Source organism: Periplaneta americana, chromosome 16 (genome assembly GCF_040183065.1).
Source record: "Periplaneta americana isolate PAMFEO1 chromosome 16, P.americana_PAMFEO1_priV1, whole genome shotgun sequence".
Taxonomy (NCBI): domain Eukaryota; kingdom Metazoa; phylum Arthropoda; class Insecta; order Blattodea; family Blattidae; genus Periplaneta; species Periplaneta americana.
Window position 1 is genome coordinate 46894240 of NC_091132.1, and position 25457 is coordinate 46919696.

At 35.5% G+C, this 25457-nt stretch overlaps 1 protein-coding gene across 2 annotated transcripts in view; it reads right to left on the reverse strand.

The window, feature by feature from the left end:
- Positions 1-24964, reverse strand: part of LOC138716215 (netrin receptor UNC5C-like) — a 901985-nt gene extending 877021 nt beyond the window's left edge. For both annotated transcript variants that reach the window (XM_069849052.1, XM_069849051.1), the window contains exon 1: positions 24686-24964. In XM_069849052.1, coding sequence (XP_069705153.1) covers positions 24686-24779 — 94 coding nt within the window. In that variant the 5' untranslated portion in view covers positions 24780-24964. The remainder of the gene's footprint in view (positions 1-24685) is intronic.
- Positions 24965-25457: the final 493 nt, after the last annotated feature.

Sequence of the window (25457 nt, forward strand, 5' to 3'; positions counted from 1 at the left end):
TGAAATCAACAAATCTACTTTAGGGAAATTGTCTCTGACCACTTCTGCCACACGATGAAATGCATGCGCCACACAAGTAAAATGAGTCAATTTAGGATATACAACAGATAATGCTTGTCCAGCTTTGACCATATAAGGGGCAGCATCGCTAATAAAGAATAACACATTATCGTACATAATACCCTTTGGCCACAGGATACCCATAGCTTCGTTGAACAGTTTAACTATAGTTTTGTTATTGCACTTTTCTAGAACATCACAATGTAAAAGAATTCGTTCAGAATATTGTTCACTTAACAAACCGATAACTACATTACCAACAAGTCTACCTTCTTTGTCGGGAGTCTCATCAATGGAAACCCAAATTGAACTATCTTTAATTTCATCTCTTATCTTCTGTATTGTCTCATCGTAGATGGATGGAGCATACGTCTTCCTAAGTGTTGACTCATCCGGGATTGTATGTTGAGTATATTTTTCAAGGAATTCCCTGAAGACCTTATTCTTTAGTTTGTAGAGAGGAATATCAGCAGAGATGAGAGAACGGCACAGGTCGATGTTAAACTCAGATCTTACATTCGATGTTGTTGGTTGTGTTAAAAACAATTGTCTCTGCTTGGAATTTAGTTGTTTGTTGGCCTGATGTTTACTAGTTGTAATGTGTTGTTGCACCAGGAACTTTTGTGTAGATGATACTGCACACTGACACAAATTACAAAATAATATTTTATTGTCAGTTGATAAACCATCTTCTTTAAATTCTGAAATGTAACTTGTTAGTTTTGATTTTAAATTGACTGAATGACGTACTTTTGGCATATTTACCGTCTTTATAGTATGATTTACAAAACTGAACCTATGTGTACTCTGACTGGCATTTAACTGTTGAGCTGCACAACTGAAGTCTGTTAAAAATTTTAAATTAAATTAATACAGTTTTGTAACTTACTTTCCCATTGTTGATAGGACTGCTAATTTTCAAATAACTCTGATGTTAAAGGGATTACTGAACATGTGTTTAAATCTCTATTGTTGAAATGTATTTTTAAAAGTTAATGGAATTTTGTTTTGTTTTATTGTTAAACCTAATATAATATGGACTGTTTTATATGAAATATGGAAAATATATGGAAATTAACGAAAATATGTACTAAACTCTAAAATATGGAAAAATATGGAAAATAAAAGTAGGATTTTTCAACCCTACACATTGTGAAACATAAAGATAATGCAAAATATAAATTATATTAGCTTTATAAGTAAATATGTATTTACATATAAATCCTTTCCCTGGTAATTACTTTATATTTATTTCTAACGGGTGCAGCGGAGCGCACGGGTACAGCTAGTTTATTATAAGTGTCTATCTGTCTTTATGTGTTAACTAGGACAAACACCGGAAATTTCCAACCCTATGTATATGCCTATCTTAGGGATAGCAAATGTGAACTCTCTTGTTCCGCCTTGGTCATGGTATAATAAGAGTTGGGCGCGCTGAACGCTGCTCAGTTGTCGGTCGGCGAGCGGGGAATGTGAGAGGCCTTACCAATAGCATACTGGGCTTAATTAATTAGGGCTGCTAGCCTTGAGATTCCTGTTTACTGGAGCAGCGGGCAGGCGCCCGAGGAGAACTCGTTAGAGTGGAAATCCATAGCATGAAGATGACCCCGTCTCTGCGAATATATTGACACAAGGGACTTCCCAGCGAGGATTCTATATTAGTTATGCACGCTCATCCGTCTGATGAAAGATCCCAGCCCGCATCGCAAAGGAGGTCTTCCGTTTCTGTCTAGCAACTGCGAAGATAGGGATACAGGCTTGACGTAAAAGAAGAAAAATATCGGACTACTTTTACGTAATACAGGATGCGAAAGAAACAATTTATCATACGATTTACGTATTTCGTAAAATTGCAGTTTTTTATCATGAAGAGAACAAGATTACCGTTCATAAATTATTTCCTTGAATCATTATTAATTTTAAACGAGAAAATTTAGTAAGCATTCAAACAAAAAGATAAACTTCCGTTTTCTGGATACTACACAAAACACAATTACAGTAGAACCAGGGCCATATTAACGACATTATAAGCCCATGGGCAAGGCTGTGCATTGGGCCGATGCTCCCGAATGGGCCTTGCCTACTAGACAACTTACAGTAATAAACATATAAAATTATCTATAAAATAAACTTATGTTTATTGGTACCTACAACAAAATCAGTGTTTTGACATTAAAAAAAACATGATGTATAGCTAAGATTAATTAATACGAACGTTTGGATAACATAATATGAACCTTGAACTTAAAAAAAAAAACAACATAAAAATGGAATTTTGTAGACTATTACATTTTGACTACATCATACTACTTTTGATCAATAAAACGGTACGAAACGTGTTTCAACCAATCATGATTAATTATCCTACAATTTTTATCACCACCCAAGCATTTGTTTTTATCACCTTCCTAGCTTTTGCTTGTTTTCATCACCTCTCTAGCATTTGTTTCTCTACTTGCCAACATTGTAATTTCAATAACTGCACCTTTTAAAATGATTCATGTTTATTTCATCACCCTTAATTAAAACTTTTCTATCATTTATCTTGTTTGTATTATTTAAGTTACGTTATAACTTCTGCTGTATGACATTATAGATAGTATGACAGTCAGATATCAGAGAATGTTTAATATAACTGATTATTGAAGTGGAATGTAATTGTTTCAATAAAAATTAAACTGAATCAACACAGCCTTCTTGACTACTAACCGTCCACAGAGTTCAATGAAGATTGTATATTTGGCACAACTGGTAACAATAGAACATAAAATGCTGCTAGATAAATTAGATTATTATGGAATTAAAGGTGTTGCACACCAATGGTTTCACTCATATCTCATAGATAGGAAACAGAAAGTTGAAATCAATAGAACTATGAAATCTGCATCGACATGGGGAACTATTAATAATGGAATTCCTCAAGGATCAATATTAGGTCCCCTACTTTTTCTAGTGTTTATAAATGATCTTGCCCCCCTAATAAAAGATGTAGGTCATCCCATATTATTTGCAGATGACACAAGTATAGTAATTACAGCCAATAACTCCAACACATTCCAATCTTCAACAGAGGAAATTCTCTTCAAAATATGTGATTGGTTCTCAGTCAATAAATTGGTATTAAATTGTAACAAAATTAACATACCGTAATTCAATTTAAATCCTGTGCAAATTCAACCTCGCAAATTTCTAGCGCAATAATTAACAACAGATCCCTATTAGAAACAACGACAACCAAATTTCTTGGCTTAAAAATCGATAATGTGTTAAATTGGAAAAATCATATTAAAGAAATTACCTCCAAACTAAATTCAGCTTGTTTTGCCATTAGATCTATGCAAAAGATAGTAAATATCAATACCTTAAAAACAATATACTTTGCATACTTCCACTCGGTAATGAGTTTTGGAATAATATTCTGGGGAAATTACACAGATAGTAACAGTATATTCCTATTACAAAAAAGAGTAATTAGAATAATAGTAGGTGCCAAATCTAGGGAATCGTGTAGGACTATTTTCAAAAAACTACAAATAATGCCCATGGCTTGTCAGTATATCTTTTCATTAATAGTCTTCCTCGTATGTAATCGTGAAAACTTTGTAACTAATTCAACAGTTCATACCATAAATACACGTCAAAAAATGACTTTCATACTCCACCGGCAAGTCTATCGTGGTATCAAAAAGGAGTGCGTTATATGGCAGTAAAAATGTTTAATAGCCTCCCTATCGATATATAAAATGAAACTCAAAACATAAGATTATTTAGGGCCAAATTAAAAAAGTACCTAATTTCTCACGCCTTCTATTCTGTAGGTGAATTCATGACATTCAATAACACTTCATGAAATTGATACTAAATCTATGTGTTGTACTAGTAGACTATATTTTAAATCTCGTCTGTATATATATTTCATCTAGACTGTGACTATAAATTAAGACTTTATAATAGTTTTAAGTTTTTTGACTTGTGCCATATTCTAGCTGTAAAGCAATGTATGAATACCATGGAATGTTAATAAATACAATACAACAGCTGATCATAGCACACTACTCCCATCTAGTGGAATATTTGTAATCTGAGATGATACAATAATACATTTTCAAGACACTAGTATTTTCGTAAGTTAATTAATATTTTATTCTATTAGAGTACTTTAATTCTTCTAATCCTTGTATACTTTCTTCTAATCGTGTAATAGTCTATTAAACCCCACTCGAGTTTGATTTTCTATAGATAAATCTCAACCTCTAGTGAGATTATTATAGACAATACTGATGGAAATAACACAGGCGCACATTATGAAATTACCATGTAAGATATAGGGTCTATGTATCTTATGCAGAGAAATGGGAAATGCAGAGAGTTTGAAGTTAAACAGAACATATAAACATTCTCACGCGAAATTTACAACTGATAGCACAACTGTCTTCATGCAAGTACAGTGGACTCTCCTACGTTCGACAAAAGAGAATTGAAAGTTCTGTCCAATAAGGGTAGTGGGTGTGGCAAGTGAAAGGAATACAAATTCTTATTGGTTATCCATCAACGAATACAGTACTGTACTTGCATTTCCTGCCCGCCCCGAGACTTGTGTATGCGCTTCTAGTACCACAGTGGGTTTCGACAGTTCCGTCTGAAAAACGGCACAATTCTCAAACAGAAAAAGAAGAGTTCATTAATTTAAAATCAATGATGAATATGGATGTCCTAATCAATAAAATATTCTGTTTTCCTTTAACAAAATTATCACTACAAGACACACAACCAATTCCCATTCAAATGGCAAACCCATTTCTTAGCGCCCGTATAGGGGCGTATCTAATTCTCCCACGTAAGCAGTCGAACTATAGGATGTCGAACTTGATTTCTGTCTAATTTAAGAGCTTCCACTGTACTTTCTTCTAATCGTGTAATAGTGTAATAAATCCCACTCGAGTTTTGATTTTCTCTAGATAAATCTCAACCTCTTGTGAGATTATTATAGAAAATACTGACGGAAATAACACAGGCGCACATTATGAAACTACCATGTAAGATATAACTTAGGGTCTATGTATCTTATGCAGAGAAATAGGAAATGCAGAGAGTTTGAAGTTAAACGGAACATAATAAGTATTCTCACGCGAAATTTACTACTGATAGCACAATAAAATTGTCCTCATGTCCGACGGAACAGAATTGAAAGTCCAGTCCAATAAGGGTAGTGGGTGTGACAGGTGAAATGAATACAAATTCTTATTGGATTATCCATCAACGAATACAGTACTGTACTTGCATTTCCTGCCCGCCCCGAGACTTGTGTATGCGCTTCTAGTACCACAGTGGGTTTCGACAGTTCCGTCTGAAAAACGGCACAATTCTCAAATAGAAAAAGAAGAGTTCATTAATTTAAAATCAGTGCTCAATATGTATGTCCTAATCAATAAAATATTCCATTTTCCTTTAACAAAAGTATCACTACAAGACACAGGACCAATTCCCATTCTTAGTGACCGTATAGGGGCGTGTCTAATTCTCCTACGTAAGCAGTCGAACTATAGAATGTCGAACTTGGTTTCTGTCTAACTTAAGAGTTTCCACTGTACTTTCTTCTAATCGTGTAATAGTCTATTAAATCCCACTCGAGTTTTTATTTTCTCTAGATAAATCTCAACCTCTTGTGAGATTATTATACACAATACTGACGGAAATAACACAGACGCACATTATGAAATTACCATGTAGAGTCTATGTATCTTACGCAGAGAAATGGGAAATACTGAGAGTTTGAAGTTAAACAGAACATATAAGCATTCTCACGCGAAATTTACAACTGATAGCACAATTCTCTTCATGGAAGTACAAAGAACTGTGCTTAACGAATTCCACTACATGCACAGTATCATACTTGGTCGCAGGTCGCGTTTGAAGGAGTCACATGTGCAACTTGTTTCAATTCCTTCATCGACGCCAATTCCAGGGATTCCCGTCCGAAGGGACATACTTCACGGCGGGAGTACAAAGCTTCACTCATCCCTGACCGTGTCTAAGAATGTTGGGTCTGCCTTGATGGTTAGTAAGGAAATTGCGAGGCGGTATGCATCTGGTCCGAGAGGCATCTCAAGGAGCGAGGCGCGCGGTATGCGGCGAGATGGAGCCTGCGGGAGGGCGGTCAGGCCTCATATCAACTATTTCAAGAGTTTCGGGAAAATGAAGACCCGCCAGTAATAACTTCCTGTACATCCAGAATCTAAACATGCTCTAACGCTCATCTCAAATACTAACTTGTCCATTATTGTAGCAATAGGAAAAAATAAATGAAGTTTAAATGTGGTGCAGTGCTAGGGTTACCAACCGCCCGGCAAAAGGAGGACATGTCCTCTTTTTTAATAATTTCATCCTGTCCGGCAGGCATTTTTTTTAAATTTGAAATGTCTGGCATTTCGCATTTCAACCAGAATTAATATGAATATTGAATAAAGTGCGATATTATGCCTAGAATATCTAAACAAATGGTGGAAACCTATGAAAGAATTTAACTGATTTCAATGATTGAAGCTGGAGCGCATAAAAACATAAAATATGATGACCTATTGACATGCATTGAATTCTTACACTCTAAAAAGTCACTATTCATGATTCTAAGCTATTTTATCAATTTTATTCTGCAATGCACAAAGATATGCCAATCAAGTTAATTTGGACAAAGATTTAAGTTTAGATAAACAATGGTGCAAATTCTTCAATTCCAATAGTTCTGCGAGCACTGAAACTTTCTCAGAACTCTTAAAAATATGTCAATTCTATTTATTTATCCCAAGTCACAATGGAAGTGCTGAGAGAGTATTTTCTGTAATATCTGCTCAATGGGCAAAAGAACGAAATCGCATGCTAATGGAAACAGTCAGAGGTATCATAATGATGAAATATAATTTCAAGGACATGTCCTTGAACAGTTCCATAGTTATTTGTTTGTCTCTTCAGGCTAGATTCCATGTCCTCCTATAGAATTTCTTTTCATGGTAACCCATGAAGTGCATACACATCTGTTCAGTCATTAAAGGTTAACACTTCATACAGCGTTCCCAACCGATGTGGCGCGCGGCACGCCTATGCGTCGTGAAATCCCACTTGGTACGAGAACGCAATTTTGTCATTTTTTATACAATTGTACGGATTTGGTACAGTTTTAAATGGTCTGTATGCTAGTAAGTACAATTGATTTATTTCTATAATTTCATATAGGCTAATTTGATACAATCCGGAGCGGCGAAGCGAAGGTGTAAATAGGCTACTGGGTAGGCTGAAAAAAATCTGCTTACCTAATATCTTTTTATATGGCAGATGTTTCTCGGCTTTTCTACCATTTTTTTTATGACACAGACTCCACAAGAAAATGATGACCACTCATTTTAACCCCCAAAGAGGTACAACAATATAATTTTGTGTAATCCTTTTCATGCTATTTAATTCAACACGATCCACTTGTTCATAAACAACGTTGCCTAGTTGCATTGTTAAGACTCACAATCAGTCGCTGTTAGTGGTGGCAGGCCTAATTTAAATAATACATGCGCCCCGATAAAAATATTTAATCACGAAGAATATGAGACGTATGAATTAGTGATGAGAGTATTCGAATAAAAAATTATGTATTCGATTCTTGTAAGTTCTCGAGATATATCTCGAATCGCGAACAAGTACTTCACAAGAAAATGATGACCACTCATTTTAACCCCCAAACAGGTGTAACAATATAATTTACTATAATCCTTTTCATGCCATTTAAATCAACACGATCCACTTGCTCTTAAACAACGTTGCCTAGTTGTATTGTTAAGACTCACAATTAGTCGCTGTTAGTGGTGGAAGGCCTAATTTAAATAATACATGCCCCTCACAAAAAATTCTAATCACGAAGAATATGAGACGTATGAACAAGTGATGGGAGTATTCGAATAAAAAATTATGTATTCGATTCTTGTAAGTTCTCGAGATATATCTCGAATCGTGAACAAGTACTCCACAAGAAAATTATGAACACTCATTTTCACCCCCAAACAGGTATAACAATATAATTTACTACAATCCTTCTCATGCGATTTAATTCAACACGATCCATTTGCGCTTAAACAACGTTGCCTAGTTGTATTGTTAAGACTCACAATCAGTCGCTGTTAGTGATGGTAGGCCTATTTTAAATAATACATGCGCCCCGACAAAAAATTGTAATCACGAAGAATATGAGACGTATGAACTAGTGATGGGAGTATTCGAATAAAAAAATATGTATTCGATTCTTGTAAGTTCTCGAGATATATCTCAATTCGTGAACAAGTATTAGAATACTTTGGTCAGATGGTAGATGCTACGAGAAGTGTAGAATGATAACAAAAAAAAACAGTAGCCTATAGATAAGGAAGTTCTCGAGAACACCAATTGCTCATCAATTGTATACATTTGGGTAATCTCTCGGTAGTTGCGTGCAATAAAGACTTGCTCCAGATCGTCTCTCTTTCTGTCTCACCTCTCTCCTTCTTTCTCTCGTCTAATTACGGAACGTAGGGATACGTACATCTTTATCAGAAATTGCAGATAGCTACAGCATGTGATTAGAACAAAAAAATATATAAATTTCTGTACACTGCTGTCACAGGTCACTGCTATCGTTTTCGCTGTCATACTGGATGTTGGATAAGAGAACCGAGAAGCGAGAACCTGCCGGTGTGTAATCAAATCGTTATTCGAATGATAAAAGTATTCGAGAACTTTTATTCGATTCTTAATATTATTCGAGAACAGATTATTCGATTCTTAAAATCATTCGAATTCTGCCCATCACTAGTATGAACTAAGCAGTGTGAAAACAATTTATAACGCGCCCGAAACTATATTATGTGTATTATTTCACTGACTCTGCCAGTTCGGTTAACGAATGAGGTCTGGGAGTATATACTGTAGTCCTATGCGGAGTATTTATCTGCATTGTCGTGTCACCTTTCATCTATTTGGCGAGCAAGAATATTTCTTCTCCGGGTTATTTACCACGCAAGTCATTAGGCTCGAGAAATAACAGTACTGAGAATACGTGAGACGCGAAGGCTCTGGTTCCATTTTTGTTCGTCAGTGTTATGCACTGCCATTTACATGTTTACACATCTGCGATAATGGTAAGCGTAATGGGGCAAGAATACAGTCATATATTACGTCCAAAAATCGTATGTTTATAAGAGCTGATGTATTTACTTTGACATCATCACCATCATTATCTTCTTCTTCTTCTTTGCGTTCGGGCATGGCTTCAACTCCCGTTTCGGATCATTATCTGGGGCCTGTTTCTCAAAACGATTTCATTGACTAGTAACAAGGAAAACGCGACAAATATCAACTTGTCAGACTTTTATGTTTCCTAAACACAGAGACAGGTGACAAGAGAAAAATTAATTTTGTCTACTGAATTCCAGATAAAAATATTGATGTGAACAAACATTTGTTACGAAATGAATTACGCCGCTGTGATACGTAATGTGATTTGTCACCCATTTGCAGCGCGCGAACTCTCCACGTGCGTCCGGTACAGTCTGTTAATATGGCAATTAGGCAATTAGTTTCAGTTACCATGAAGACAGGGATTTAATTCTGTGAAGTAATGCATTTCTGTAACAACTTGTAGATGATTAGTCCGATTTTTCCACAGACGAACGATGTGGAGGTAAATAAACATTTGAAAATTGCATTACGCGGTCGTCTTAATGCTGTTGCCTCTGCAGGGTCCATCACGCTACAGCACAGATTCCGATCTCTACAGTAGCGTTTCCATTCACTGTTCAGTACAATCAGGGGCAGGTATTTATGGAGATTAATTTTATCATTTTTGTTTTCTAATATTGGTGTCGGCGGAGATTGTTGGAGATTTATTTGTACTCTTGGCGGAGATTAATGGAAATTTTGGAAAATACAATTATTTTGGAATTTGAGTATTAACTCAGTATGAATATTACTTTCCAAAAAATTAACATTACAGGTTCGTTGGATTCTGGTAACAAGGTGCGGTATGGCCAATAGGCAATATTTGTTGGATTGCGACTGTATTTAACATACATTCATTAAAAACGAAAAAAATTACTTGCAGCCCTCAAAATACACTTTCAAATTATTAGCGAAATGTTGAATTCTTCGTCTTTTGAGTTCACTAATGCAATCAGAACACCTGGAATACCATGTAATGTAGCCTACTTGGATATATAACAAGTTCAAGTGAAACAAAAATAAATCCGAAAAAAAAAACTCAGGATATGAAATTCGCTATAAAACGACGCAATAGGCTAGTAATAATTCTCGAATGTGTTCATGTTTCGCTATTATAACTCTATTTCGCGACTTGGCGTGATTGTTTTATCCTCATATTATTCATCAGAATCACTTAATTCGCAAAGATTAGTAAAAATCTATTGTATAAGTTATCTATTATGTCGTGATTTTCACGATCTCCATAAATACCCGGCCCTGAGTATAATGTTTATATGCTTTGGCACGTACAGGAGAAATTGACTACCTTTGTAGGGTTACGAAAGAGCGAGAAAAATTCGCCATTACATGCGAAATGGTATAGGTTATGTTAGGCTGTGACGTGGGTTATAACTACATGAAATTCAACAGTACGGCCAAAAGGAAACCCATCTACTTTAGACAGTAATATTTTTTTGGTTGGTTATTTAACGACGCTGTATCAACTACTAAGTTATTTAGCGTCGATAAGATTGGTGATAGCGAGATGGTATTTGGCGAGATGAGGCCGAGGATTCGCCATGACCTTTTAGTATTTTTAGTTTTTATTTATTTATTTATTTAAACTGGTAGAGATAAGGCCGTGAGGCCTTCTCTGCCCCTCTACCAGGAGATTCCAACTATAATATGAAGAATAAAATTACAATTAGTATTAAATTTACAATTACAATTACAATTACAATTACAATAGAAATCAAAGTACGAAAAGATTACCTGACTAATTAAAGCTAGATAATTTATCATAGAAAAACAAATAATATTTTATATTTACTGAATTACAAATTAAACCTAGAATAACAAAATTGTATAGTGATGAAAATACTGGATATTGATAATTTTGTGATAAATTAAGGAAACTATTTACAAGAGATCAATTACTGACCTCGTGCCCAGTAAGTCTGCGTTTGAATTTAATTTTATTTCGACAGTCCCTGATGCTAGCAGGTAGCGAATTCCAGAGTCTCGGCAGGGCTATTGTGAAAGAGGATGAGTATGAGGAGCTGCGATGGAATTCACCTTACGGTTGGGGAAAACCTCGGAAAAAAACCCCAACCAGGTAATCAGCCCAAGCGGGGATCGAACCCGCGCCCGAGCGCAACTTCAGACCTTAACCGGTGGCTGACAGAAATATTAATGAACAAGGATCGTCAGCCTTCATTTACAGTACCGGTAAAATAAAATAAGATGGATGATGATGATGATGATGATGATGATAGCAATAGTAAAACTGTTGATGATATTGAACATGATACTGGACGTTATTTATAAAAAAAATTGAAACTCCAGGGCGTGAAAATCCGACTATGATTACGAGGGCGAAACATGAAAATTGAATTCCACGCGAGAGCGCAGCACTGCACAGCGGTCATCACGTACACACCCCCTCCAGCGACACAGACTGATGGCAGGTGATTCCAGCCCGAGGCGAGCTCGTCCTGTCTACATGCCTGGCGACCACCTGAGCTGTATGACAAGCCAAGATCCAGACCAAATGTGAAGAGTGACGAGGGAGGGTCTTCCAAGAGTTTGGGGACCGGCCTTACAAACCCTCTAAAACATCAATCATCCCCCCACTCTACTTCAACAAAGAACACGGAAAGGGCGGTTCGACCCATTATGCCCCTATGGGTTTAGGTACCCACTATAACACATCTGCGCTCCCTCGCGGAGGTGTATCCCAGCAGGCAGGATGCTCATCCGCGGTGATGGGAGGCATTCCTCCGTGTTATACGCACATTCATTTAAAGATCATTCATCAGTATTGGTCTTCATCTGTGTGTTTATTTGAAAAGTTCCTATTTTTACAAGTATACAATCCAGAAACGTAGCGCCTGTATACTCATTTGATATATAGTGGAAGCTCCTAAGTTCGACAGAAATAAAGTTCGACATCCTATAGTTCCACTGCTTACGTAGGAGAATTAGACACGCCCCTATACGGGTACTAAGAAATGGGTTTGCCATTTTAATGTGAATTGGTTCTGTGTCTTGTAGTGATACTTTTGTTAAAGGAAAACAGAATATTTCATTGATTAGGGCATCCATATTCATCACTGATTTTAAATTAATGAACTCTTCCTTTTCTATTTGAGAATTGTGCCGTTTGTGAGACGGAACTGTCGAAACCCACTGTGGTACTAGAAGCGCTTACACAAGTCTCGGGGCGGGCAGGAAATGCAAGTATAGTACTGTATTCGTTGATGGATAACCAATAAGAATTTGTATTCATTTCACCTGCCACACCCACTACCCTTATTGGACTGAACTTTCAATTGTGTTCTCTCGAACTTTGGAACTTTGTGTATTAAGTATACTGGTAATAACATCAAATCCAGACGTTTGAGATGGGTAGGACTTGTGGCACGTATGGGTGAATCCAGAAATGCATAGCCTGTAGAGTGTAATTTGGAAGAACTGAAGGAAAAGACCTTTGGGAAGGCCGAGACTTAGATGGGAGAATAATATTAAAATAGATTTGAGGGAGGTGGGATATGACGGTAGGGAATGGATTAATCTTGCTCAGAATAGGAACCAAAGGCGGGCTTATGTGAGGGCGGCAATGAACCTCCGGGTTCCTTAAAAACCATTTGTAAGTTAACAGTTAATAATATCATTACCCCGGAAGTTCAAGCGCTTGAATTTCTTTCTTACTTACTTACGGCTTTTAGAGAACACGGAGGTTCATTGTCGCCCTCACATAACTCTTCATGAATATTTCTGTGTTGTATTAAGTATTGATACTAAAATTTTATATTGCACTAGTAGACTATATTGCAAAACTCTTCTGCATATACAGTATCTCAACTAGACTGTGACTATAATTAAGACCTTGTAGTACTATTAGACTAAGATTTTTTTTTTTCGTTTAACATGTTCCATATTCTAGTTGTGAAGCGATGTACGAATACCATGGAATGTAAATAAATACAATACTGTACAATACAATAAGCCCGTCATCGGTCTCTAACCTAAGTAATATTAATCCAATCTGAATAATCATATCCCATCTCCCTCAAATCCATTTTAATATTATCTTCCCATTTACGTCTCGGCCTCCCCAAAGGTCTTTTTTCCCTCCGGCCTCCCAACTAACACTCTATATACATTTCTGGATTCGCCCATACGTGCTACATGCCCTGCCCATCTCAAACGTCTGGATTTAATGTTCCTAATTATGTCAGGTGAAGAATAGAATGCGTGCAGTTCTGTGTTGTGTAACTTTCTCCATTCTCCTGTAATTTCATCCCTCTTAGTCCCAAATATTTTCCTAAGCACCTTATTCTCAAACACCCTTAACCTACATGTTCCTCTCTCAAAGTGAGAGTCCAAGTTTCACAACCATAAAGAGCAACCGGTAATATAACTGTTTTATAAATTCTAACTTTCAGATCTTTTGACAGCAGACTGGATGATAAAAGCTTCTCAACCGAATAATAACAGCCATTTCTCATATTTATTCTGCGTTTAATTTCCTCCCGAGTGTCATTTATATTTGTTACTGTTGCTCCAAGGTATTTGAATTTTTCGTCCTCTTCAAAGGATAAATTTACAGTTTTTATATTTCCATTTTGCACTATGTTGTGGTCATGTGACATAATCATTTTGGCTAACGCTAAATTATCTAGTAGTTGATACAGCGTCGCTAAATAACAAACTAAAATAAAAAAAACATACATTGTAATTATCTTCATTTTTGTAGTATAGATCTATATCTAGCATTTCCTACGGAAATATCAGAAATATAGAAAAGTTAACAATAGGCTATTGCAGTATTTTCAACCCTCTTCTATGGAAGAAGAGCGTAATTAAAAAAATTGTATTCTTCGTTTTCGTATAATATTTAAACACTAATCATGGAACTCATTGCAATATCAAGAGAACGTTTTTTTTTTTGGGGGGGGATAAGCCCTTTTACCTGAACACCATCGATATGTTGTCTGATCTTTCAGTTTTATATTTATGTGAATACAAATTACATATATTACGGTTTTTATGTAAGAAATTCAACAATACATTATTATAAATTTGATGGATATTAAGTAAAAATACTTTAAATTCAGAATACAGCAGTTCTGGGAGTTAATAAAGAGACTTATTAAGAGATATTTTTATTGTTCTTTTCTGTAGCAGTGTTATTGGCATGAGGGAGGTGAATGTAGATCGAATATAGTTATATATAGGCGTTACACGTCAAAAAAAGATAAAGCAACTATTGTTATGAGCCAGTAACACAGTTGTAAAATGCTCAGCATTGCAAAAAATGATCAAAATTCTGAAGCAATCTGGTGAGTCTAGACATGCACCTCTTGTCTGCGTTCCAATTAAAGCGTAAGCCTTGATGAATACACAAATACGCAGCTAATCATTGCAAGCGAATTCCAGCGTGAAGCACAAAGGATTTCTCCTGAATGGCGGCAGAGTTGTAATTCCTATATCCATCTTCTGACAATGATACACAGAAAATAAACATAAATCCGAGATTAAACTTTTAATTTGACGTGGATTCTGCGGGTCAATGGTACAGGTGACGTCTCTAAACTGGGCGCTGCTGGAGGGCATTCATAACAAACGATTAGAGGGGGATCGTTTGAGTGTGCACACGCCAAACCAGCGTTAATTTCGAGAGCACACAGTGATGAGTAGGCCTAGCGCTGCGGCGTAAAGTATGTTACCGTGTGCGCAAAGGGATAATCTAGACCTATATGCTGACAAGGCTCCCAAGTAATGAATTCTAACGAATTATGTGCTATGTTCTGCGTTGACACAGCTAGCGGCTGTGTACACCTACTCCCGTGTATTATAACATGCAAGTTGTGATCAAAGCGCCAGACACAACTTTGATATATCCGAGTTTACGGTCGATTTACTTGTACACTGGTTTTCTCTTACAAGGTACAGGATTACTGCATCGGTTCTCTCTCGATGGGTGCAGACGCAGGAGAGGTTCGATGAGGAGAAGTTGAAGAGGAATTTCAACTTTGAGAATAGTGTAAGTATCAGCGAGAAAGAGCTTGAGGAAAAAAGAAGAATAACAAGAATTTAAAGACAAATGAAATTCAGAAGCAAAGATATGGAGAAGGTCAAAATGTCAGAAAAGAAGAGGAAGAAGTTCAGAAAGAAATACTCGAAAGTAAAGCAAGAAGAGGATGACAATGATTTAAAGAAATTATATGAGAAGCAAACATTTCGATGATGAGGACAAAAATAATTTCTTAAGAAGAGACAGAACTTTAACAAGAAAGTTTTCGGAGATACAGGCCTATGAGGAAGAGAAGATGAACGTACTGGAACGATATTAGAAGCTACAACCTGGATGGGGAGGTGGGAAAGAGAAATACAAAGTGTAAAACGTATTTTTTTGGCAATTCTTATAGGCCTATTAAAAATAAGGACGGTATATTCTTCTACTCGTATACTAAGTAAATTGGAATTTCCTGCAATTTTATAATGAGATGTAATGGTAGTGGTGATTATCTTAAAATAATAATAATAATAATAATAATAATAATAATAATAATAATAATAATAATAATAATAATAATAATAATAATAATGAGCTTTGTGTGGAGTGTGGCATTGTATGGGACAGAAATATGAACATTACGACGAAGTGAAGAAAAACAACTAGAAGCAATTGAAATGGAGATATGGACAAGAATGAAGAGTGTGAAATGGACAAAATAACAATTGAAATTTTCCTATGAAGAGTGGGTGAAGAAAGAATAATGCGGAACCTGATCAGGAAGAGAAAAACAAATTGGCTGAGTCACTGGCTAGGAAGAAACTGACTACTGAAGGATGCACTGAAAAGAACGACGAACGGGAGGAAAGTTCGGGGCAGAAGATATCAGATGATAGACAACATTAAGATAAGTCATATGGATATATGCGGAGACTAAAAGGAAGGCGGAAAAGAGGGAAGATTGTAGAATGCTGGGTTTGCGGTGAAAGACCTGTCCATGAACAGAAAACTATGAATGAATTAATGAAATAATAATAATAATAATAATAATAATAATAATAATAATAATAATAATAATAACAACGAAATACATAAACCTTATCATAAGAGTAGTATAACTTTTATGCATTAACATTTGTATATATATGATCTAGTACTTTGCACTCGACAAAATATCGACAATTACTCATTAATGGCCAATATACATGATCATGAAATTAGAAATAGTGAACAAATTAATATTCCATATTGTAGATTACACAAGAGCAAAACAAACTTTTTAATTATGGGGATGAAATTATATAATAAGCTCCCAAGTCAATATTATAAATTACCAATCAATAGTTTCAAAACTAGATTTTACAATTGTTTATTAAATAATCATTTTTATTCTGTTGCTGAGTTTTTCAACACAAATTTGTATGAAATTGTATTTTAATAAATAAGTTGAATTGCAATTTAGTTAGTTTTCTTCAATTTAAAAGTTTCAAATTATTTCATGTTTTCATTGTATTACTTAAATTTTACTGTTTCTGTTATTAGTATTTTTTAAAAATGTATTTATATGTTTTTTCAATGTATTCTGACGAAGCCTAAAACTGTATGTCTAATGGCCAAACAAATTGAATTGAACTGAATTGAAAGAACTAATAGCCCTGTAGACAATGCCTTGAAATCAGGAGGTTTGGGATTCGATCTCCCGAGACCGGCAATCCTGACTGAAGGTTTTCTTATTTTCCCTCAATCACACTAGACACACGTCGGGATTGTTCCTTGAAATATGGGCCACGACAGCAATTTTTTTTTCTATTTAGACTTGTCAAGTAATTAAAATTGCAACCATAAGGATTTACATACGTACTATAGTTATAATTGCAAGCATAAACATTTACATATGTACCTACTATTAAGTGTTACATTTGTAGGGTACTTTTATTCTTACGTTTTTTACACATTGCGACAAATACCGCGTTCTGAACTGTATCAGATGCACCAATACAGTGACGCAACTCAGTGCTGAAAAAAATTATCATCTATGCACACTTGTGCGCATTCTCTATTTATTATTAGACTATTATTCTTACATTTATTTATTTTTTGTTTTATGTATCTTTTGTTACCTGTAACTGTCGCTGGGTGAAAACACATTCGTAGTTGATAAATATTCATTCATTCATTCATTCATTCAAAACTACCACAATAGAGTCGATAATACGTATAATGTTAACAAATTAATAATAGTGTGTGCAGGGAATATCGAATACTCTGAGAAAACAGAAGCCATTGTCCGCTAAAATCGTATGGAATTTAAAAGACATTGAACCTCATTCAAGCAAGTACTTCCCCCATTTTTGAACAACTGCCCTTTTCAGCTTTTGAGATGTTATCCAGTGACCTAAATAGATAGACCTAATCTTCAGCTGTTCGCAGGGTTGGAAAGAATCTTCTCAGCTATAGAGGTCGAGTTGTCAAGTTGTGACAAAAGTTGACCTGACAACGGCTCGCAGCAGTTGGTCCTGGGAGCTGGGCGCATGTTTTAAGAAGGGGAGTTGCCTGCTGGCCTTCAAGAATCCTTATCTTCCGCCAAAACTTAGAACAGACGCTGGAGTGAGTCTACCTGGGTGCTGTGAAACAACGCTATTGACGTTTCTTCCCTCCTCGTCTCTTCCACCATAATGAGAACGGATTTTTAACGTCGGACAGCCATCTTCGACTGGCTTAAATTTAGAAATTTGTTGTGACTCATTCAAAACATTCGCTGAATTGGTGTCTATACTGTTTTCGCTGTAAGAAAAATCCTAATGTAAACATAAGCACGTTGCTGTCATACTCGTGATTGGCTCCCAGTCGAAACACTCACATGACGCAGGAAAATATAGTTCGTATTTGGAAACCATAATCTTGTATTATTTGAAAATAAAAAATTTAATTCTAGTTGTTAAATACGATGAAACATATAATCTCACTCATATGTAAAACGCTATGTAAAAGAAAAGTTACTTTTATATTTTGTTATGTACTATGAACGCGGATGAATACCAACAGTAATACCGAAGTACTCTGTTCTTGTAACAAGCTGGCGTCACTTGAGCTGGTAGTTGTTCACGTAAGCACGTAGTACTAAAGTATGGCTTCTGCATCCTCGGTGTTTGTGATTATTAAACATAAGAGTGGAAACCCTCTCAAAAGCGGAGAAAAACAAATAGTCTTAAGTGTATACAATAAGTTACGTGAGTTTTAATTACAGTAATTATAAAGTAAATGTTTCCTAAGCAAACGAATGCATAGTAGTGAGGTTAGGGCTACTTGACGAGTAACGGGAAATGTTTAACATGAAACAGAATGTACAACAGTAGGCGGGAACACCAAACAGCGGCCAATGAAGCCTCACTTCAGTCACGTGCTATTGTTTATATTAGGATTTTTCTTACAGCGAAAAGATTATAGTTGACAGCTCTTTCTTTCTGTTTTAACATACGTACGTAACCGTGCTCTGATGTAAATTGAAGAGCCTCCTGTTCAAGAATAGGGCCATTCATTCTTTCTACAATTAGCATGTCTCATTAATTTATCACTCCCATTATCATTTGTAGAACACGTTCCACTACTATTATGGGTACGTATTTCACAGGTGCCGTTGTGCCAAGTTTCTCCACTTTTGTTAACTACACTTCACTATTGTTATTTGGGCCTCATTTCCCTGATGTTATTGGACCACGTTTTACTACTATTCTACTGTTATCAGCAGGGAAAGGATTTATATGTAAATACATATTTACTTATAAAGCTAATATAATTTATATTTTGCATTATCTTTATGTTTCACAATGTGTAGGGTTGAAAAATCCTACTTTTATTTTCCATATTTTTCCATATTTTAGAGTTTAGTACATATTTTCGTTAATTTCCATATATTTTCCATATTTCATATAAAACAGTCCATATTATATTAGGTTTAACAATAAAACAAAACAAAATTCCATTAACTTTTAAAAATACATTTCAACAATAGAGATTTAAACACATGTTCAGTAATCCCTTTAACATCAGAGTTATTTGAAAATTAGCAGTCCTATCAACAATGGGAAAGTAAGTTACAAAACTGTATTAATTTAATTTAAAATTTTTAACAGACTTCAGTTGTGCAGCTCAACAGTTAAATGCCAGTCAGAGTACACATAGGTTCAGTTTTGTAAATCATACTATAAAGACGGTAAATATGCCAAAAGTACGTCATTCAGTCAATTTAAAATCAAAACTAACAAGTTACATTTCAGAATTTAAAGAAGATGGTTTATCAACTGACAATAAAATATTATTTTGTAATTTGTGTCAGTGTGCAGTATCATCTACACAAAAGTTCCTGGTGCAACAACACATTACAACTAGTAAACATCAGGCCAACAAACAACTAAATTCCAAGCAGAGACAATTGTTTTTAACACAACCAACAACATCGAATGTAAGATCTGAGTTTAACATCGACCTGTGCCGTTCTCTCATCTCTGCTGATATTCCTCTCTACAAACTAAAGAATAAGGTCTTCAGGGAATTCCTTGAAAAATATACTCAACATACAATCCCGGATGAGTCAACACTTAGGAAGACGTATGCTCCATCCATCTACGATGAGACAATACAGAAGATAAGAGATGAAATTAAAGATAGTTCAATTTGGGTTTCCATTGATGAGACTCCCGACAAAGAAGGTAGACTTGTTGGTAATGTAGTTATCGGTTTGTTAAGTGAACAATATTCTGAACGAATTCTTTTACATTGTGATGTTCTAGAAAAGTGCAATAACAAAACTATAGTTAAACTGTTCAACGAAGCTATGGGTATCCTGTGGCCAAAGGGTATTATGTACGATAATGTGTTATTCTTTATTAGCGATGCTGCCCCTTATATGGTCAAAGCTGGACAAGCATTATCTGTTGTATATCCTAAATTGACTCATTTTACTTGTGTGGCGCATGCATTTCATCGTGTGGCAGAAGTGGTCAGAGACAATTTCCCTAAAGTAGATTTGTTGATTTCATCAGTGAAAAAAGTATTTCTCAAAGCTCCCAGTAGAGTTAACGTGTTGAAAGAAATGTACCCTGAAATTCCATTGCCACCAAAGCCAATTTTAACTAGATGGGGTACATGGCTAGAAGCAGTTGAATATTATGCCGAACATATAGACTCTATTAACAATGTTCTCCTTGCATTGGACTCTGAAGATGCAGTCTCAATTGATACTGCGAAAACAGTTACCTGTGACATAAGTGTGAAGAATGACTTAGCTCACATTCAGCATACATTTTCATGCATCATAAAAACGCTCAAAAGTCTCCAAAATAGGCACCTTTCACTATCTGAAAGTTTTGAAATTATAAATAGTACTGTGGAACAACTGAATCGTGGTAGAGGTAAAGTTGCAGATGCAGTAAGAGCTAAGGTGGACACTGTACTTTCAAAAAACCCTGGATATGAAGAACTACAAAAGGTTGTTGCTGTGATGAGTGGTGAATCAACAGTGAAGATTAACTTGGACTTATCCCCAGCAGACATTGTGAAATTGAATTATGTACCAGTTACTTCTTGTGACGTCGAACGCTCTTTTAGTCAGTATAAATCTATCCTCAGAGACAATAGAAGAAGATTCACTTTTCAGCACTTGAAAGAAATGTTTGTAACCTATTGTTATGGTAACAGACAATAAAAATTGTGTTTTGTTGAAACTACATTGGAAGATAAGGTACGTCCATTATATTTTTTGTTTAGTTTGATTAAAATGTACCAATATTTAACGTACATAGTCATTTTTTTATAATTTTAAGTCCATATTTAATTCCATATTTTGGTAAAAATCCATATTTAATTCCATATTTTGGTAAAAATAACTACATATATATTTACATATTTCATATATTTTTAGTCCATATAAATCCGTTCCCTGGTTATCAGGATATGTTTTAGTACTCTTATTCAGCCACATTCTAATATTGTTCTTCTTTATCGTCATTAGATCACATTTCACAACTATTATTAGGTCACATATCACTATTTTTATTGGAACACTTTTCACTACTGCCATTGGCCACGTTGCAGTAGCCTACTGTTTTTAAACAATGTTTCACTACTCTAATTAGTGCATGTTAAATGACTGTTATTGGGCCACGTTCCGCTAATGTTATTAGGCCACATTTCACTGCTGTCAATGAACCAGGCTTCACTGCTGTCATTGAAAAGGTTTCATTGCTGCTACTGAATCGCATTTCATTGCTGTTATTGAACTACATTTCGTAGTTGTTAAAACCAGATCTCACTGCTGTCATTGAACCGATTTTAATTATGTCATCGAACCAACTTTCACTACTGCCATTCAACTAGATTTCACTGTTGTCATTAAGCCAGAATTCAATGCTGATATTAAACCAAATTCCACCGTTATTGGGTCACCTATCACTACCGTTATTAATCACGTTTCATTATTGATACTGAACCAGATTTCACTACTGTTATTAAACAATATTCCACTGCTGTTATTGAACAAGAGTCTAGTGTTGTTATTTAACCTGATTCTAGTGTTGTTACTGAACCAGATTTCACTGCTGTCATTGAACCAGACTTCACTATTATTGAACAAAACTTCACTGCTGTTATTGTATAAAACTTCACTGCTCTTATTGAACAAACCTTCACTGCTATCACTAAACCAGACGTCACTGCTGTTATTGGACAAAATTTCACTGCTGTTATTGAACCTGACTTCACTGCTGTTACTGAACAAAACTTCACTGCTGTTACTGAACAAAACTTCACTGCTGTTACTGAACAAAACTTCACTGCTGTCATTGAACCAGATGTCACTGCTGTTATGAACAAAATTTCCACTGTTATTGAACAAAACTTCACTGCCGTCACTGAACTAGACTTCACTGCTGTTATTGGACAAAACTTCACTGCTGTTATTGAACCAGATGTCACTGCTGTTATGAACAAAATTTCCACTGTTATTGAACAAAACTTCACTGCTGTCACTGAACTAGACTTCACTGCTGTTATTGGACAAAACTTCACTGCTGTTACTGAACCAGACTTCACTGCTGTCATTGAACCAGATGTCACTGCTGTTATTGAATAATATTTCACTGCTGTTATTGAATCAGACTTCATTGCTGTTATTGAACAACACTTCACTGTTGTTACTGAACAAGACTTCAGTGCTATTATTGAACAAAACTGTCATCTTGAAAATGCTGTTTGAAAATACATTTCGCTAATAATTTATTATATTACTCATGTCAGGAAAGCTTCATTTACATATTATATTATATGAAGACTCTTGAAAGTTAAGGTAGGATACATCACTTCGTAGCACGTCTGGAACAACCTTGGGACTATGTATCCAAGGCCTCTGAACTATGTGTCATTAGCCTCAGCCTGTCATTTTGTTAAAATCTCATCGAACCCTCTTTAACCTTGTTACAAATGTCGGAGTATCACTATCACAGCCCTGATGGTTGTGAAGAAGCATATAATGGTGTATTCGAAATTAATATTCAATTGTAGGTTTATGTAAATACTGAAAAAAAGTACACTGCAATTTTGAGAACATTTAAGGTAACGTTGTGTTTATTTCTTTAGAAATATTATTTGACTGCGTGGGTGCTGAAATGTCTGTCAAGTCATTTGTGCCAGTAAAAATTAGGTTATTTGCAAAAATATCGAAAGATTTCCAACTAATTTCATACGTTTTGAAAACGACCTCATTTCGAATAACTACACCATCTGATTGATGGCGTTTATTTTTCCATAACAAATTAGAGGCATTATTTAGAGGGGCAGGGTAGGGAAATTGTCCCAACCCTCTTAGTTTAAAATAAAATAAACAAGTAGGCCTAGTAGTACTAGTAAAAGAAGGAATAATGTAGGAACTGTAGGCTACTTTCAATATTAAAACATTTATCTTTGATAAACGCTAAAAAAAGAATGAAAGAGGAACCAGTTAATGACTTTACCATTTGCTACATTAGTGGCTGCTACCTATTTTAAATAAAAATGCATTTCTTTTTGTTGATTGAAATTTAAAATGTCTTTAATAAAATTACTGTGCGTTTATTTTGTTCACACCTACGTCATATTAACAGCAAGTGCACGTAAATTACGTATCGTATAGTAGGATTGAGTTAAAACTAGACCTGTGTGGAAACTGGAAATGTACTGTAAATTAGGTAAACTGTGACAATAAAACTAAAAATAAAATTAAACCATATCAGCCATATTTCTGACTTAAAATAATGAAAAATACTTAAGAAATGAAGAAAAAATATTTAAATTTAAAAATATCTTCATTGTATCTGATGTGGCTTTTTTATGGTCGTTTACTCAAGAAATCAAGTTTATCCCCCAGTTTAGAGTATGGAAAATAGTTTTCGATATAGGTGCCCTATGTCTTCCATAAGAAATCTAGGGCAGTATTCATAGACATTTTTAGCGCGGGCTTCCGGTGGATGATCAGCGTTTTTCGTATTCATAAACCAGTGTTAGCGATAGGATATGATTTGAATCCTGTACTAGTAACCGGTGGATAGCCGGGGCTAGCTTATTACGCTCGTAGCGCGTGCTGCGAAATGTCTATGAATAGCACCCCTAATGTTTACTCTGTGGGCCAGAAAAAAGACAAATAGCGGTAACATAGTCTACAAATGATGTGTTAGCAATTGTAATTGACGTGTCAATATCATCTTCACGTGGAGTATATAACAACATTGTTATATCTCGAGTTGATTGATGATGAGAAAAAAGGTCAGTAATTTAAATTTCAATTTTAACTAAAACTCATCTTATAGGTCTAGCTTAAAATTGATTCACTGTGGATGGCGATGGTAGAAATTAATGTATTGATGTCGGTAGGCATATAAACATTAACTACGGATAATCTTTACAACGAAAATTTGACAACACCGCTAGACTTTACGAGTACTGATGCGTGTAAAAAAGATATATCGAACACAAAGCCCGCCGCTAGGATGTTAATTCAACGATTTTACTATATTTAATTCATTTTTGAGTCCACACCTGTGGAGTAACGGACAGCACGTCTGGCTACGAAACCAAGTGGCCCGGCTTCGATTCCCGGTCGGGGCAAGTTATCTGGTTGAGGTTTTTTTTCCGGGGTTTTCCCTCAACCCAATATGAGCAAATGCTGGGTAACTTTCGGTGCTGGACCCCGGACTCATTTCACCGGCATTTCATGTATGAAAATTGAAAATTTGAGTTTAAAACCTTCTGAAGCAATGGCTGAACAAGATGAGGGCGGCCAGGTTTACCAAATTAACAATTACCAACATACCCATCTATCCACACTACATGTCATACAGAGTTGATTTGCTGTAAACTTACCGTCTAGAGCCGCAAATGACGTCAGAGCCAGGAGAATCAACAACACTTGCACCACATAACTAGCACCACCGGGTCTGACGAGAGGTGCTGCCATCTTGACAAATTTACCCCACGCACAAGAGCAGCAAAACGCCTCTATACACACTGTTAATGCGTACGTTCATGCATTTGTTTCGTTTACACACTAAGAGCACACACGAAAGATGCACCATCCGTGTCGACACAAACGCGTGCTACGAGGAACTGATTTCCTGGGCTTCCATGGTGACAAGAAGTGCTGCCATCTGCAAACAAAACAAAAGAAATCTGTAATGGTTAGGTTTATGTCAAGCTTAGCAACAGTCACATAGCAAAAAAACAATACATAAAATCTGTAATTGTGCTACACGCTATGAAGGCTACCCCAAAATTTAGCAATTATAGTGAGGGGGATTCTTATAAAAATAAGGAGAGAACAATTTTCTCCGAAGAGCTAACACCCAAGAGTGAATCTGAAATTGACTGAATCTTCAATGATAACCATTAACGGCTCAAAGAAAATTATATCTAATAATCTGAAGCCATAAAAAAGCTTTTACAACCATCAATTCCCGACAAAAAGAAAAGAAAAAATACATGATTAGTCTCAAATTTTACGACCCGGAACACTCAAAATTAGGTCTTGGAATTGTTATATAATTACAAGGAATATTCTCTTTTTTGTGCTGTCATTTTTTTTTTCACCTTTTAAGAAATTCTTTCCTCAAAACCTACTCTAACAGCATTAATCACG